Genomic DNA, 13,535 nt, shown 5'->3' on the forward strand with positions numbered 1-13,535 from the left:
TTTCATGCAGAGTGAAGATGGGTGCCATACTGAGTGAAGAGGAGACAATGAATGTAGATTTAAAGAGTTTGTGTGAAAGCTTGATATGGTGGCACATACTGGTAATTTCCTTTTTTTTTTTTTTTTTTTTTTTTTTGGTTTTTTGGTTTGTTTTTTTGTTTTCTGAGACAGGGTTTCTCTGTGTTGCTTTTGGAGCCTGTCCTGGAACTAGCTCTTATAGTCCAGGCTGATCTCAAACTCACAGAGATCCACCTGCCTCTGCCTCCCAAGAGTTGGGATTAAAGGCATGTGCCACCACCACCTGGCCATACTGGTAATTCAAGACTCAGATGGTTAAGGCAAGAGAATTCCAAGTTCAAGGCCAACATGGGTATGTAGTAAGACCCTGTCTCAAGAAAACAACACGCAGCTGACTATAGTGGCACATGCCTTTAATAGCAGAATTGAGGAGTCAGAGGCAGGTGGATCTCTGAATTCGAGGCCAGCCTGGTCTACAGAGTGAGTTCCAGGACAGCCATGGCTACAGAAAGAAACCATGTCTCAAAAGAAAAGAAACAATACACATAGCTGCAGAGTTGGGTCAGTGCTTAAGATCACTGCTCTTCCAGTTTTCCAGCATACCCTCTTCTGGCCTCCACCAGCACTAGGCATGTACATAGTACACAGACAGACATACAGGCAAAACACCCATACACATAAAATAAAATTTCAAAATAAATAAACACAAAAGAAAGCATGGATGAAAGTGGCATTTTTTAATTTTTTTTATAATGGGGGGCAAAAGCTGGCAAAGTCAGGTTAGAGATGAAGTATAAAAGAATAGAAGTGGGTGACAGTCTTGATGACAGGAAATAGATGTAGCTGTTAACAGGAAAGGGACACCTTATCCCTTCTTCCTTGAAACCTCAAGAAAATAGGCGAGGGCAAAGCCAATGTTTGTAGACAAGAAGGTGCTCCCTGGCCATTTTAATTTTTCCATATCATAGAGAATGTAAAATCTTATCAAAGGAAATGAGAGCTTGAATTGGATGTTAAAGAAAATATTGATAGTTTAGAATAGTTGACTTAAGAAGAATGAGAGAATTTCCCTAACAAGAGAAATGCTTTGTCATAGAGTTTGTAGCACCACCTGCACCAGTCTGGATGCACACAGTCCATCCATCCTTCCGTCTCTAGTCATTGGGCCCCATCAGGCACCCAGTCCTTAATCCAGAACAAACCACCAGATACTCTCCTATTTGATATTTGTTTTCTACCTTGCGTGGAAATGCCCTAAGAGTTGTCCCATCTGTAAAAAGTCCACATCACAATTGTTCTTCACATCTTTCTGTGAAGAATTGTCCCCTGGCCCCTTGGCCCCCAAAGCAGTAGTCTCTATTCCATCATGTTGTGTATGTATCATGTTGCTTTTTAGTGTATGTAAAAAGCATATTTATTTATGTTCATAGCCTCTCTTCTATTGAAGTCTGAAGTCCCAGCTTTTGTACCCATGGCTATCATTCAGATACTGCTGGCCAAAAGAATGCAGGACATGTAGAAACGTGACTTCACTCCCTCTAGAATGTCATAATGCCCCACAGACAGCCACCTCAGTGTCACCTTCATCGCCTCTCTCCTGCTCCATTGAGGACTGTGATTGCAGCTTTGTTGTAGCTCTGTCCTTGTCTTGAGCACATCGCTGCTCTCTGTAATGAATACCTCACTGCTCCTGGGCTTGGCTATTGAATACTCTCTGATTAATCTATAGGCTTTACCAGAGTCACATTGATTTCTCCCTCACTTAGAAAATAAAACTGGGTTCCGAGATGTCCTGCTTTGCATGAAAGTGTTCGCTTCCTCTAATTTCTCCATTTGAAAAAAAATGAGGATTGCTCTTGGCCATGGCTGACTGCCAAGACTAGCTTAGACTTAGATGCCCCACATGGCAGCAATATTCTTTGTCCTGGAACTCGCCTGCAGTTTCTCTGACTGTATTTGGAAGGGCTGAAGGAAATGAAACCTAGAGAGACTTGCTAATGTATTCAGGTTATGACACTAATGGGCCCTTGAGCCATGATTTGGACTCAGTTCCCTCTACTCTAGAATTTGTGGCCCAGCCATTCTTCCTCACTGGTACACAGACATGGTTTTAAGAATTTTCAGTTAGCCATCAGTGGTGGTACACACCTTTAATCCCAGCACTCAGGAGGGAGAAGCAGGTGGATCCCTATGAGTTCAAGGCCATTTTGGTCTACAGAGTGGGTTCCAGGACAGCCAGGGCTACACAGAGAAACCCTGTCTCAAAAAACAAACATTTTTTTTTTCAGTTTCCCATAGCACCATCCAGCTATGTGTCTGTTTCTTCACTGTTCCCGAGTCTCCCATCTCCCTGCTCCCTACTCATTTCTCTCCATTTTCAGGGTTCATGGCAGTTTAGTAAATACTATGCTGAAGCTGTGTTTTTGTTTTGTGAAGTGTGTTTATTCTGTTGCAGAAGTTTTCAAATCTGTATGATCTTAGAATACCTTTATATCTTTCAAAATTACTGAGGGGTCAGTGAGATGGCTTAGTGGGTAAAGGACTTCATTGCCAAAGCTGATCACCTGAGTTTGATTCCTGAACCAAACTGAACAGATTCCCATGAGTTGCACACATGTGCACAACAGTGCACACTCGCACGCACGTGTACACACACACACACACACACACACACACACACACACACACACAGTAAATGTAAAAGTGATTGAGTGCCCCAACAGCTTTTTTAAGAAGTATTTTAGTGTATCTCATTATAAATTATATTTAAGAAAATTTAAAGATTCTTATTTATGTGTATATTTTAAACTTCCATGTGCTGATATGCAAAAATCCTTGGCTGTTTTGTACCCACAGTTCTTAAACCATGAATAATAGTATCTTGCATTATTCTTTACCAAACTTTGGACCCCTGGGCTACACAGATCTTCCAAATATTAACATAAAGTATTAAAAATCTAAAAAGTCTTCAAATATAGCAAAAGTACCAGCCCACAGTATCAGATGCTTATAAGAAAATAAGATTGATTAAAGTGGTTATCATATCAATATCATCATCAAATGGTTCTGACCTGGGGAGGGTGGTTGCAGAGCCCCTAGGAACCACTGGAAGTCTTCAGATCACATTCTAGGAACCACTGTGCTAATGGAAAGCCAAACGTGAGATGAAATGAAGTATAGCATTTAAAACCACCTGTCTATTTATCATATTTCAAACAGCCAGTGATCACAAGCCTGTGGGTAGCTACAGATTTGTGTGTGGAGAATGTAAGGCCCATCCTGTAAGTCCAGCGCACCCAAGAGCTAGTCTCCTAAGAAAAATCCACAGAGGTCCATTTCTTAAGTAGCTATGCTGTGCTCATCAGAGAAGAGCCAGGGCACTTAGTTGGTTGATAAGAATTTCGAAAATAAGAAGGAAAACCTATTCGTTTCATAAACCTGATTGGATCCCAGGAGTTGGTAGAGCCACAGCCTTGAGATACAATAGGTATTTTTATTAACTAGTATTAAATTTTATTGTCAAATAAAATATTGTTCTTTAGGTGGCAGTTAATTCACAAGGCAGTGTCAATGAAACATGATTCAATCCAAGGGGAAAGGAACCCATTACATGTGAGCATGGCCAGTTTGCAGTGTATAATCAGAATACAAGCCATGTAATCTAGTTATATCTACTATATACAAAGCAGTTCAAGAGAGACATTGTGCCCTTAAGGCGCTTGTAGGTGGTTTCCAAGGAGATTTAACAACAACAAAAAGGCTGCTGCACCTGGAAAGAGGGGCTGAGTGCTGGGCAAGGACTAAGGGAGTTAACAGGAAGATACAGTCGGCTGAACAAGGGGAAGGAAGAGTGTGGCAGCAATGGAAAAGGGACCCTCCTGGAGGCTGGCTGGCTGCCTGGTGCACATTTGAGGGAAACAATGAAGCTAGGTAAAAATGCAGTCAATCTTGGAGGAGGCTTGACTGCCCATCCTAGTTATCAAAGATGACCGTGGGAGATAGCAAAGATGTTCCTGTTTAGTTTGTCCATCTGTCTTTCTAGTGAGGCCATCAGATTTTTGTGCCACTACGCAGTTTATTAAGTTTCTCTTATATCCACCTTCATAGTTGCTTTTGGGTGTGCCTTTTATTCATAACTTAATCAATCCAAAGCTACTGTCGCTAGCTACTTCCTTTGTCTATAAGCTAATATTTCCCTGCTCCAAACCGTTCTAGGGCTGAGCACCCAATAGTTAAGTACCTCCTATACAGCCTGCATAGACCCCAAAGTATTTCAGTCTTTCTATTCTTGCACATTCTCCAGCCTGCCTCCCCCTACCCCCGCCACCCTGCTTAGACTGCTCCTTCCTGAAGACACGCTGTCTCAGTGATCCTCCACATCATGGAACAGCTGTCTGGGAAGAAGGCAAAAAGTCTTCTTACTGTATTCCTGCCCCTTTGTCTGTTTGTCTGTTTGTTGTCATTGTTGAGATGGGGTCTTGATGTTTTAACCTAACCTGATCACAAACTTGTGTGATCCTCCTGCCTCAGCCTCCTGAGTTCTGGAATGACAGCATGCCCAGCTTTTGTCTTTATATCTTAAGACACCATCTTCTAGCCAGTCATTTTACCAGACTGTCTGTGGTGAAGGACTAGTTTCTATTTTTTTCCAATTGTTCATGAACTGATACTATTGTGAAATGTAACAATGAATTTCCAGAAAAATTACCATATTCTCTGATGTTATGACAGCGTTAATTGCCATAAAATTTCATAGCATTCATTTGTCTTACTGTGAGCCAGTAAGTTGTGTGTTATCATTGATCTGTGACTGTTGCACTCACTGCACACATTGAGGAGAACGGGTTCAGGGGAAAGAGGCAGCAACCCAATGAGGGGTGCCTAGGTAAGACTAGAGTGAAGCAGAGGGGCTCTGATCCGCTTACCAATGCACAAGTTGGAGGAAGGAAGTGTAGGAGCTGACCGGGTGTGTAATGCCAGCTCTCATTCACAAACAAGATGCAGTCAGCATTCTGGAATCTAACCAGAGTGTTGGCCCCTCTCAGTGCCAGCCTTCGGCAGAACAGTGAGGACGCTGAGAGATGACGCTGTCTTCCCACAGTGCCAGTATGTGGCATATGAGTCTTCTACAATGGCATTACCATCACATAGGTAGAAAGGACCTACAACTCTAATTTCTTTTCTTTCTGACTTTTTTTTTTTCTTGTGTGGTGCTGGGGTAGAACTCAGACCCTCGTGGAACCTGGGCAAGCACTGTTACTGAACTGCAGCCCTATCTCTGACTATGAGTTTCTTCATGTGGCCTCCAGTGATAAAACTCAGACATGTTTCAGAAGTTTGTGGGTTACTCAGAGCAAAGTCAGGAAGAGACCACACAGCAAGGGAAAGTCATTGGTGAGAGAGCAAAGTGCATTGAATTAGAATTCTTCAAAGAGAATGTAACCAACCCATAGAGGGATAGGGACTTTGTACTTTACAAGAAGAGATGGGAACTAGAAACACTTTAAGCATAGACCGAGAAATGGAATTCTAGACAGCACAGAGACAAGGACAAAACACTGAATACAATGGCCCTTCTAGGATTATCATCAAAAGTCTGCTGAAGAAGTTTTTCTTTAACAGTTATAATGTGTGTGCTGTATTGACTCAGTTGTCATTTTAGCAGAAAATTAGGCCTGAACCCTACAGTAAAAACTCCTACTGCAGTTTTGAATTTTGAAAATTCCCTCAAAGACCTAACTTGGTAAAACTAGTACCTCAGAGAAACAGTGAGGACTGTCTTGGGTCAGACTGTTAGCAAGCCACTTTCCCCTACAGAGTGGCTCTCACACTGGGCCTTTGTCTCCCTTGGAGCTCTTGAATACTTTGCAATCAGTTTTCAGGAACCAGACCCTCTAACCTTTAACCTGTGTAGAGTTGTGCCTGAGGTCAAGCCCTGTGTCCCAAAGCTCCAGTGTTTGTCCCCGTGTGTATGTGTGTCTGTGTCTGTGTGTGTGTGTGTGTGTGTGTGTGTGTGTGTGTGTGTGTGTGTTTGTGTGTGTGTGTGTGTCTCTCTCTCTCTGTGTGTGTCTGTGTGTGTGTGTGTGTGTGTGTCTGTGTGTGTCTGTGTGTGTCTGTGTCCTCCCTTTTCAGTGTCTTCCTCTTCTCAGTCATCCCAGGTCACCTGTATGGCTCATTTCCTTAAGCATGTCGCTAAAAGGACAATTGAAAGTATCAGTGCCTACAAAATATTCTTTGACACAGGAACTTAACTCCTCTGTGAGACTCTCTGAATCCATCTCTTCCTTACATGTGTCTGTTGTAAGTAATCACAGAGGTTCTGTGATGAGGACACATATATTAAAAATAAAAAATGAGGTCATACTTTTTCACATGATGGCAACTCTAATTTGGCCACTTTTTTAACATTGTGAACACTGTTAGAGCATGCTGCAGACTCTGATAAACCAGGGCCTAAGTCTACAGCCTTAAGACCGATACAATGTGTTTAAAGCAATGTGTTTAAAGCAAAGACTGTGATAAAATCATCTTATTTTAAAATGCCAACAGTGATGAAAATAAAACATGGTTTTGAGTGTTCCCTTTTCTGTTGTGTTAGCTGCCTTAAAGTGAAAGAGTAGCTCAGGGTGCCCTGAGACTTGTTAATAGCAGTCCCTTCCCTATAACCTCAGCAGTCGGGGAAGGGACTGTTTCCAGCTGGGTGGCACATCCACCAGCAAGTTCTCTACTCTCAACAAGGTGAAAAGCGGAGTGAATCTGTGGCTGACAGCTCCTTCTAATACCTTTGACTGGTGGTTTGCCATGTGGTTTTTGGCATATAACTTGGAAGGAGTTCAAAGATTTGAATGACATTATAACACAATTCCTTCCAAGATTATATTTGCATGAGTAAAGCTTCCCGATGCTTAAATGGATTATTAGAAATGGGCGTGGGTGAGCCATGTCTCCTTCCACTCGTATAAGTAATCCTATCAACAAACAGTGAAGCACATTGAGAAAATAGCCATCTCATTGAGAGATGCACTGTAGTAACTGCTCTTAAGTTAATTTCTAGTCAAACGTTTACTATGGATGTGGTGTGATCAATTACATTCATAAAAATTATAATTTAAACGATATGAGAGAATTTGAAAAATAACTTAGGGACTCAGGTCACAGAAGAAAGTTTTAAATTTTAAGGCTGCTTATTAATAATTCTTTTGGTGCAGAGCAGTAGTTAGTGGTAATCAATAAAACACACGTAAGCATAAAAATCACTGATAAAATTTTGGAGGGGATGTGCAATGGAAATAAATGTTGAAGGATGAAAAGGAATGAAAAACTTGATAAAGAGTCTTGAAGATGTGAGTGCTGAGAATTATGTCATTTACAATCAACTAAATTAGGAAATAAATTACTCACAACCACTTAAAACTCTGAGTTTAAAAGACGTTGACTTTAAAGTGGAGAAGATGTAGGTCACGTGCCAACTGACTCAACAGCAGCATCTTCTAATGGTATCAGAGGCCCAGACAGGTACCCATGGAGAGAGGGCCGGTGGTTCTGGCACCTCTGATGACTTTTGCTAGGTGGGCTGTGGAGTCCAACTTGGGCAATGTTTAAAAGCATTTTCTGTGAGAGTTGGTAGTAAGCACAGAAACAAAAATTTGATTTACGTGCAGGGTCCATTTAACTAGGCGACTAGACATGGACAGCGGGGTGATTAAGAGTAAGTGACGCATGGTAATAGACCTTCTACACCCTGCAGAACCTTCTGGAATCCCAGGTGTTGTGGTCAAAGACCTGCAGGGGAGCATCAGACTGCTAGCTGGTCTCACGCCTCACTCTCTCTCTCTTCTCTCTCTCCCTTGCCCCTTCTCAGTCGTTGCTGAGCATCCCAGGCTCACCCTTCCTCTCCCGCCACAACAGCAAAAGCAGCATCTTCAGCTTCCGGGGCCCTGGGAGGTTCCGAGACCCCGGCTCTGAGAACGAGTTTGCAGACGACGAGCACAGCACGGTGGAGGAGAGCGAGGGCCGGCGCGATTCGCTCTTCATCCCGATCCGGGCCCGCGAGCGCCGGAGCAGCTACAGCGGCTACAGCGGCTACAGCCAGTGCAGCCGCTCATCGCGCATCTTCCCCAGCCTGCGGCGCAGCGTCAAGCGCAACAGCACCGTGGACTGCAACGGCGTGGTGTCGCTCATCGGGCCCGGCTCCCACATCGGGCGGCTCCTGCCTGAGGTGAAAATAGATAAGGCAGCTACAGACAGTGTAAGGAAGTACACAATGGACCAGGCTAGGCATGGCAGCCTCCGCTCCTGAACCCCTCTTACCCGCCCGGCCGGCCTCATGGGCTGCCCTCCATTCTGGTTAACTCGCCTGCCTCTTCCATCTTCCCATCTGCCCCCTACTCCTCTTAATCTTACCTTAGTCCTTTCCTTTAGACTTTGCCTCCTCTCCTCCTGCCCTGCCTTCCATGTTTCCGGGCTCCTTTTGTTTTACCTCTTAACCTCTCCTTCCACCTGGGTAAATCGGGCTGCCTTCTGCCCCTCCCCATACACACCTGCTTTGATTGACTGTAGGGTGGAATGAAACTGACCAGTTGCCACTACCAGTGACCTTAGTCTGAGCCGGTTTGAAATCACTGCTTCTCTTCCGTCGTCTTTTTCCTACAAGGAAAGCAGCTTGGAATTTAAAGACCTTACTGTTTCTATTTTTTTTTTTAATACTTTTTTTGACTGCCTCTCCACAAGGATGAGATGTGATTTTTTTTTCCAAAGAGGAATGTTCATGCATTATGCTGGGGTGGAGGTTGTATCAGGCAAGCCAGACCAGTGGTTGAGACCAAGAGAGAACTAGAGCCGGAGTCTCAGAAAGCCTTGGGATGGGAAGAAATGGGGAAAGAGGAAAGTGGGAGTTTGGGTGAAGAACACATGGTGCCTGGGGGAAGATGTAAGGCAAGCAGAAGATAAATTTAAATGGAGTCAGTCGTCAGGCTCTGGGGGAGTAGCAGGTAATCGCTTCAGAGAATCAACTGTCTAAGGGCTCAATAACCATTCCCCTCTTTGGGAAAAGCCATGTCTTAGCATTTCTTTAAATTCTAAGCTCTTTTTTAAAGTTTTCAGTAATCCTAACCATTCCCACCTCTAACTCTTCAGCGGTCTCAGCGCCTCTGTAGCTGTTGTGAGCCCCTGAGGCAGCATGGTCATCCATTGTTCTAACCACTCAGTATCTCTAACAGCATGAAGACAGCCAGCCTTTAACTAGCATGATGCATGTGTGAAAGAAAGTGGGTAATCGTGGGTGGAATTTTTCTTAGTGGTCTGTATTAGGGCTTTAGGGTAGTTGTTGGCTGTACAGATAAAACATCCAAAAGGCGGGGCTGGCATAGGTAGCTTAGTGGGAGACAGTGCTGTGGCATGCCTGCCACCAGCCCTGCGTTCCCTCTCCAGTTCCTCACTCTAGGTGGAAGAAAATGGAAAAAAAATCAAAAGTTAGTTTGAATGTGTTTGAGGTTGCTTTGTCTCTCTCCCCTATATTTAAAAGGAAAATGCATCGTCCCTTGGATACTTAGCTTTGTTCAAGCTACAAATGTCCCCTTCCTTTCTGTGTCTGTGGCAGGGCAGTTGAATTTGGTGCTGGGATCCAACCAGGCCTTCTGCATACGAGGCCAGAGCTCTCCCAATGAGCTACACCTCTAGACCTATATATATATATATATATATATATATAGGTATATATATATATATATATATATATATATATATATATGAAGTGTTACCCTCTGAAAACCCAATCCTTTTCTTCCAATTGGTTTTAACATGGTTTCTGTTCACTGACTTGGCTATTGCCCTTCTGGAGACCTGATTGTTTAAAGTCACAATGAGAACTAATGATGAACAGTGACTCGAATTCTCCAACCCAGAGAGGTGGCCAAAATAAACAAAGATATCACCCTTATGTTACATTTTTATTTGATTTTCACTAATTCTGTATCTAGGGTAAATTTTGGACTCAATTCCTAGATAGTTATATTCTCTGGGAAAACAACAAGAATTGACATCAGTGGAAAATCAGGATGGGTCATGTGGTGGTGTAGTTGGGAAAGCTCAGAAGTTCAAATACCCAGAGCTAAATTGAATTTTGTTGTACTGGAAGGTTTACGGTTCTAAGTCAAATAGTAAAGGTGCCATTTCCCCCAAAGAAAAGGGATGAGATGTTTAGGAAGTGTCTTCAGCTTCAGCTTAAGATATGGTCAGGCTTGGCAGTTGGCTTGGCTTGTTTTGATTAGGTTAGGTTTGGTTTGGCTGGGATGGTTTGGGTTAGGCTGTGTTTGGTTGGGTTGGGTTTGGCTGGGTTTGGTTTGGTTTGGTTTGGTTAGGCTAGGTTGGATTGGATTTGGTTAGGTTTGGTTGTGCTTGGTTAGGTTTGGTTGGGTTTGGTTAGGTTTGGTTGAGTCCGGCTAGGTTAGGTTTGGTTGTGTTGGCCATCTACTTCTGGGCATGGGTCTGCCCTAAGGAGTGGTTTGTATATGCAATGAGACTCTATTGGAGAATACTAATTCTTCATTTGTGAGCAGTTATCAATAGGAGATAGCTTCTAGGTTAGGTTTGTGTCCACTTTCCCTCTGGGATCCCATCAGGCTCACACATGCGAGCCCTGTGCATGCTGTCACAGTCTCTGTGAGTTCATATGTGCATCAGTCCTGCTGTGTCTAGAGGCCTTGTTTCCTTGGTGTTCTCCATCCCCTCTGGCTCTTACAGTCTTTCCAGCTCCTGTTCTACAGGGTACCCTGAACCCTGAGGGGAGGGGATTGATGGAGACATCCCATTCAGGACTTAGTATTCTAAGGTCTTCCACTCCCTGCATATTGTCCAGAAGTGGGTCTCTGCATTTATACTCATCTATTATAGGAGGCAGCTTCTCTGATGATGGCTGAGCAAGACACTGATCTATGAGTGTAGCAGATGTTGTTAAGATTCATTTCATTGCCACCTTCCTTTAGCAGAATGGTAGTATTTGGTTTTTCCCTAAGTCCCTGGCCCTAAGCAGTGTCGGATGGGTTTCATCTCATGAAATTAGCCTAAAATCTAGGCAAATAATGATTGGTCAGCCCTATAAGCTTGGTGCCAGTATTGCAATAGAGTACCTTGCATATAGGTCACTACTGTAGACTGGAGGGTTTGTAGCTGGGTTAGTATTTCCCTTTCTCCTCTGGTGGCATGCAGAGTACCTTCCAGTACCATAAACACCAGCCCATAGGAGTAAGGCTCTAGATAGACACCAGCTCAACTTCTCCGTGTTCAGTAAGTTATGTGTTGTCTTCAGCAATAGGACCTTACCATCAGATGGTAGAGAGCAACCAATACCCTTGGCAATAGCCTGGGTTGTGTGGGCTTCCCATGGAGCCCCTTTGGCTAATGCAACCCATTCCCAGTACTGTCAGCTTCATTTGGTGATTCGAGGGCCTCTGTCTCCTCTGTTATTTGGCAGTTCCATTTAGATTACTTTAATACATGTATATATATTTTAGATTTTTTTTTAAGTAGACACAGTGCTGTGAAGTTGCCGCTTAGACTGCCTTAATTGTATCATATAGGTTTGGGTATGTTGTGTATTCATTTCCGTTCAATTCTAAAAAGTTTATAATTCTTTTTTAATTTCTGCCTTGACCCACTTTTCATCCGGTAGAGAGTTGTTCAGTTTCCAATTACTTTATAGACTTTTAGTTGTTTCTGTTGTTGTTGATATCCAGCTTTAATTCATGGTGGTCTGATAGGATGTGGGGGGGGGGCGGTATTTCTTTTTTTCTTGTATCTGTTGAGACAGCTTGCTTTATGTCCAGGTATGTGATCAATCTTAAAGAAAGGTCCATGGGGTGCTGAGAAGAAAGTATATTCTTCTGTGTTTGGGTGAACTGTTATGAAAATAGTTAGTAGGTCCATTTGATTTATGACATCATTTAGCTTCAGCATTTCTGCTTAGTTTTTGTCTGCATGACCTGTTAATTGGCAAGATTAGAGTATTGAAGTCAACTACTGTCAATGTGTAGGGAGTCAATATGTGATTTAAGCTGTAGTAGTGTTTTTTGTTGTTGTTTGTTTTATGTTCTTGACTGTCCTTGTGTTTGGTGCCTAAATGTTCAGAATTGCAATATCCTCTTGGTAGATTTTTTTTCCTTTGATGAGTACATAGCATCCTTCCCTATCTCTTTGGATTAGTTTTGGTGAAAAGTCTATTCTGTAAGATATTAAAATGGCCATACTGGCTTTATTCTTGTGTTCATTTGCTTGGAATATCTTTTTCCATATTTGTACCCTGAAGTGATGTCTGTCCTTGATGTTAAGGTGTGTTTCCTAGATGCAGCAGAAGGATAGGGCCTGTTTTTGCATCCATTATGTGTCTTTATATTGGGGAATTGATGTTGAAAGTTATTAGTGAGCTGTGTTTACTGCCATGCATACAGGGGTGGGCATTCTGCCAGGTTCCCAAGGGGCAGGGCCAAGGTTAGCCTGGATGATAATAGTTGTGGTTTAGGGTTTACCCCCACTCTTTTGATTTGCTGGTCAGAGTTTATTTTTTCCTTGTGTTTTCTTGGGGGTGGTCAACCTTTTCAGGTTGAAGTTTTCCTTCTAGTGTCTTCTATGGACTACATACTGCTTAAATTTGGCTTTATTGCAGAATATCTTTTCCCATGTATTGTTATTGAAAGTTTTGCTGGATACAGTAATCTGGGATGGCATCTGTGGTCTCTTATGTAGAACATCTGTCCAGGCCCTTCTGGCTTTTAGAATCTCCACTGAAAAGTCAGGTGTTATCTAATAGTGCTACCTTTATATGTTACCTGATCTTTTTCCTTTGGAGTCTTTCTGCTCCAGTCTATTTGGTATACTGTATGCTTCTAGTACCTTAATATACACCTCTTCTTTAGGTTAGGGAAGTTTTCTTCTGTGATTTTGTTGAAAGTATTTTCTGTGTCCTTGGCCTAGGTTTCTTCTTCTTCCTCTATTCCTATTATTTGTAGATTTGGTCTTTCCATAGTGTCGCAGATCTTCTGGATGTTTTTGTGCCTGGATTTTTTTTTTTTTTTTTAGATTTAACTGAGGCATCTGAGGCATTCTTTTATTCTGTTAGTGAGGCTTGCCTCAGAAGTTCTTGTTTGAGTTCCTAAAGTTTTTATTTTCAACTTTACCACAATCTGGATTTTCCTTGGGGATTCCACTTCCATGTGTGGGAATGGCATTGCTTTCCACTTTGTATATATGTGTTCATAGATTTCATTCATGGATTTATTCCTAGCCTCTAAGGTCCTTGAGCATATTCATAATAACTATTTTGAAGTCCTCATCTTGTGCTTTGTCTATATGGAATTTCTTAGGGCCTGCAGTGGTAGGTTTGCTGAGCTCTGGTGGAACATACTGTCCTGGTTGTTACTGATTCTGTTTTTATGCTGGTGTCTAGGCATCCTCGTCTGGGGTAATTGTAATTCTAAGTGTTGATTTGGTCTGGTCTTTGTTGGTCTCTGATGCTCCCTGGATCT

General features: G+C 42.6%; 1 protein-coding gene across 10 annotated transcripts in view; it reads left to right on the forward strand.

The window, feature by feature from the left end:
• Scn8a (sodium voltage-gated channel alpha subunit 8) overlaps window positions 1-13,535 on the forward strand; it is a 162,978-nt gene that overhangs the window by 97,177 nt on the left and 52,266 nt on the right. For 8 of the 10 annotated variants that reach the window (XM_027396611.2, XM_035440883.1, XM_035440886.1 and 5 more), the window contains one exon: window positions 7,880-8,266. In XM_027396611.2, coding sequence (XP_027252412.1) covers window positions 7,880-8,266 — 387 coding nt within the window. The remainder of the gene's footprint in view (window positions 1-7,879; window positions 8,267-13,535) is intronic. The other 2 variants (XM_035440884.1, XM_035440885.1) reach the window with 1 other exon arrangement.

This window comes from Cricetulus griseus, chromosome 2 (assembly GCF_003668045.3).
Source record: "Cricetulus griseus strain 17A/GY chromosome 2, alternate assembly CriGri-PICRH-1.0, whole genome shotgun sequence".
In the NCBI taxonomy this organism is placed as follows: Eukaryota; Metazoa; Chordata; class Mammalia; order Rodentia; family Cricetidae; genus Cricetulus; species Cricetulus griseus.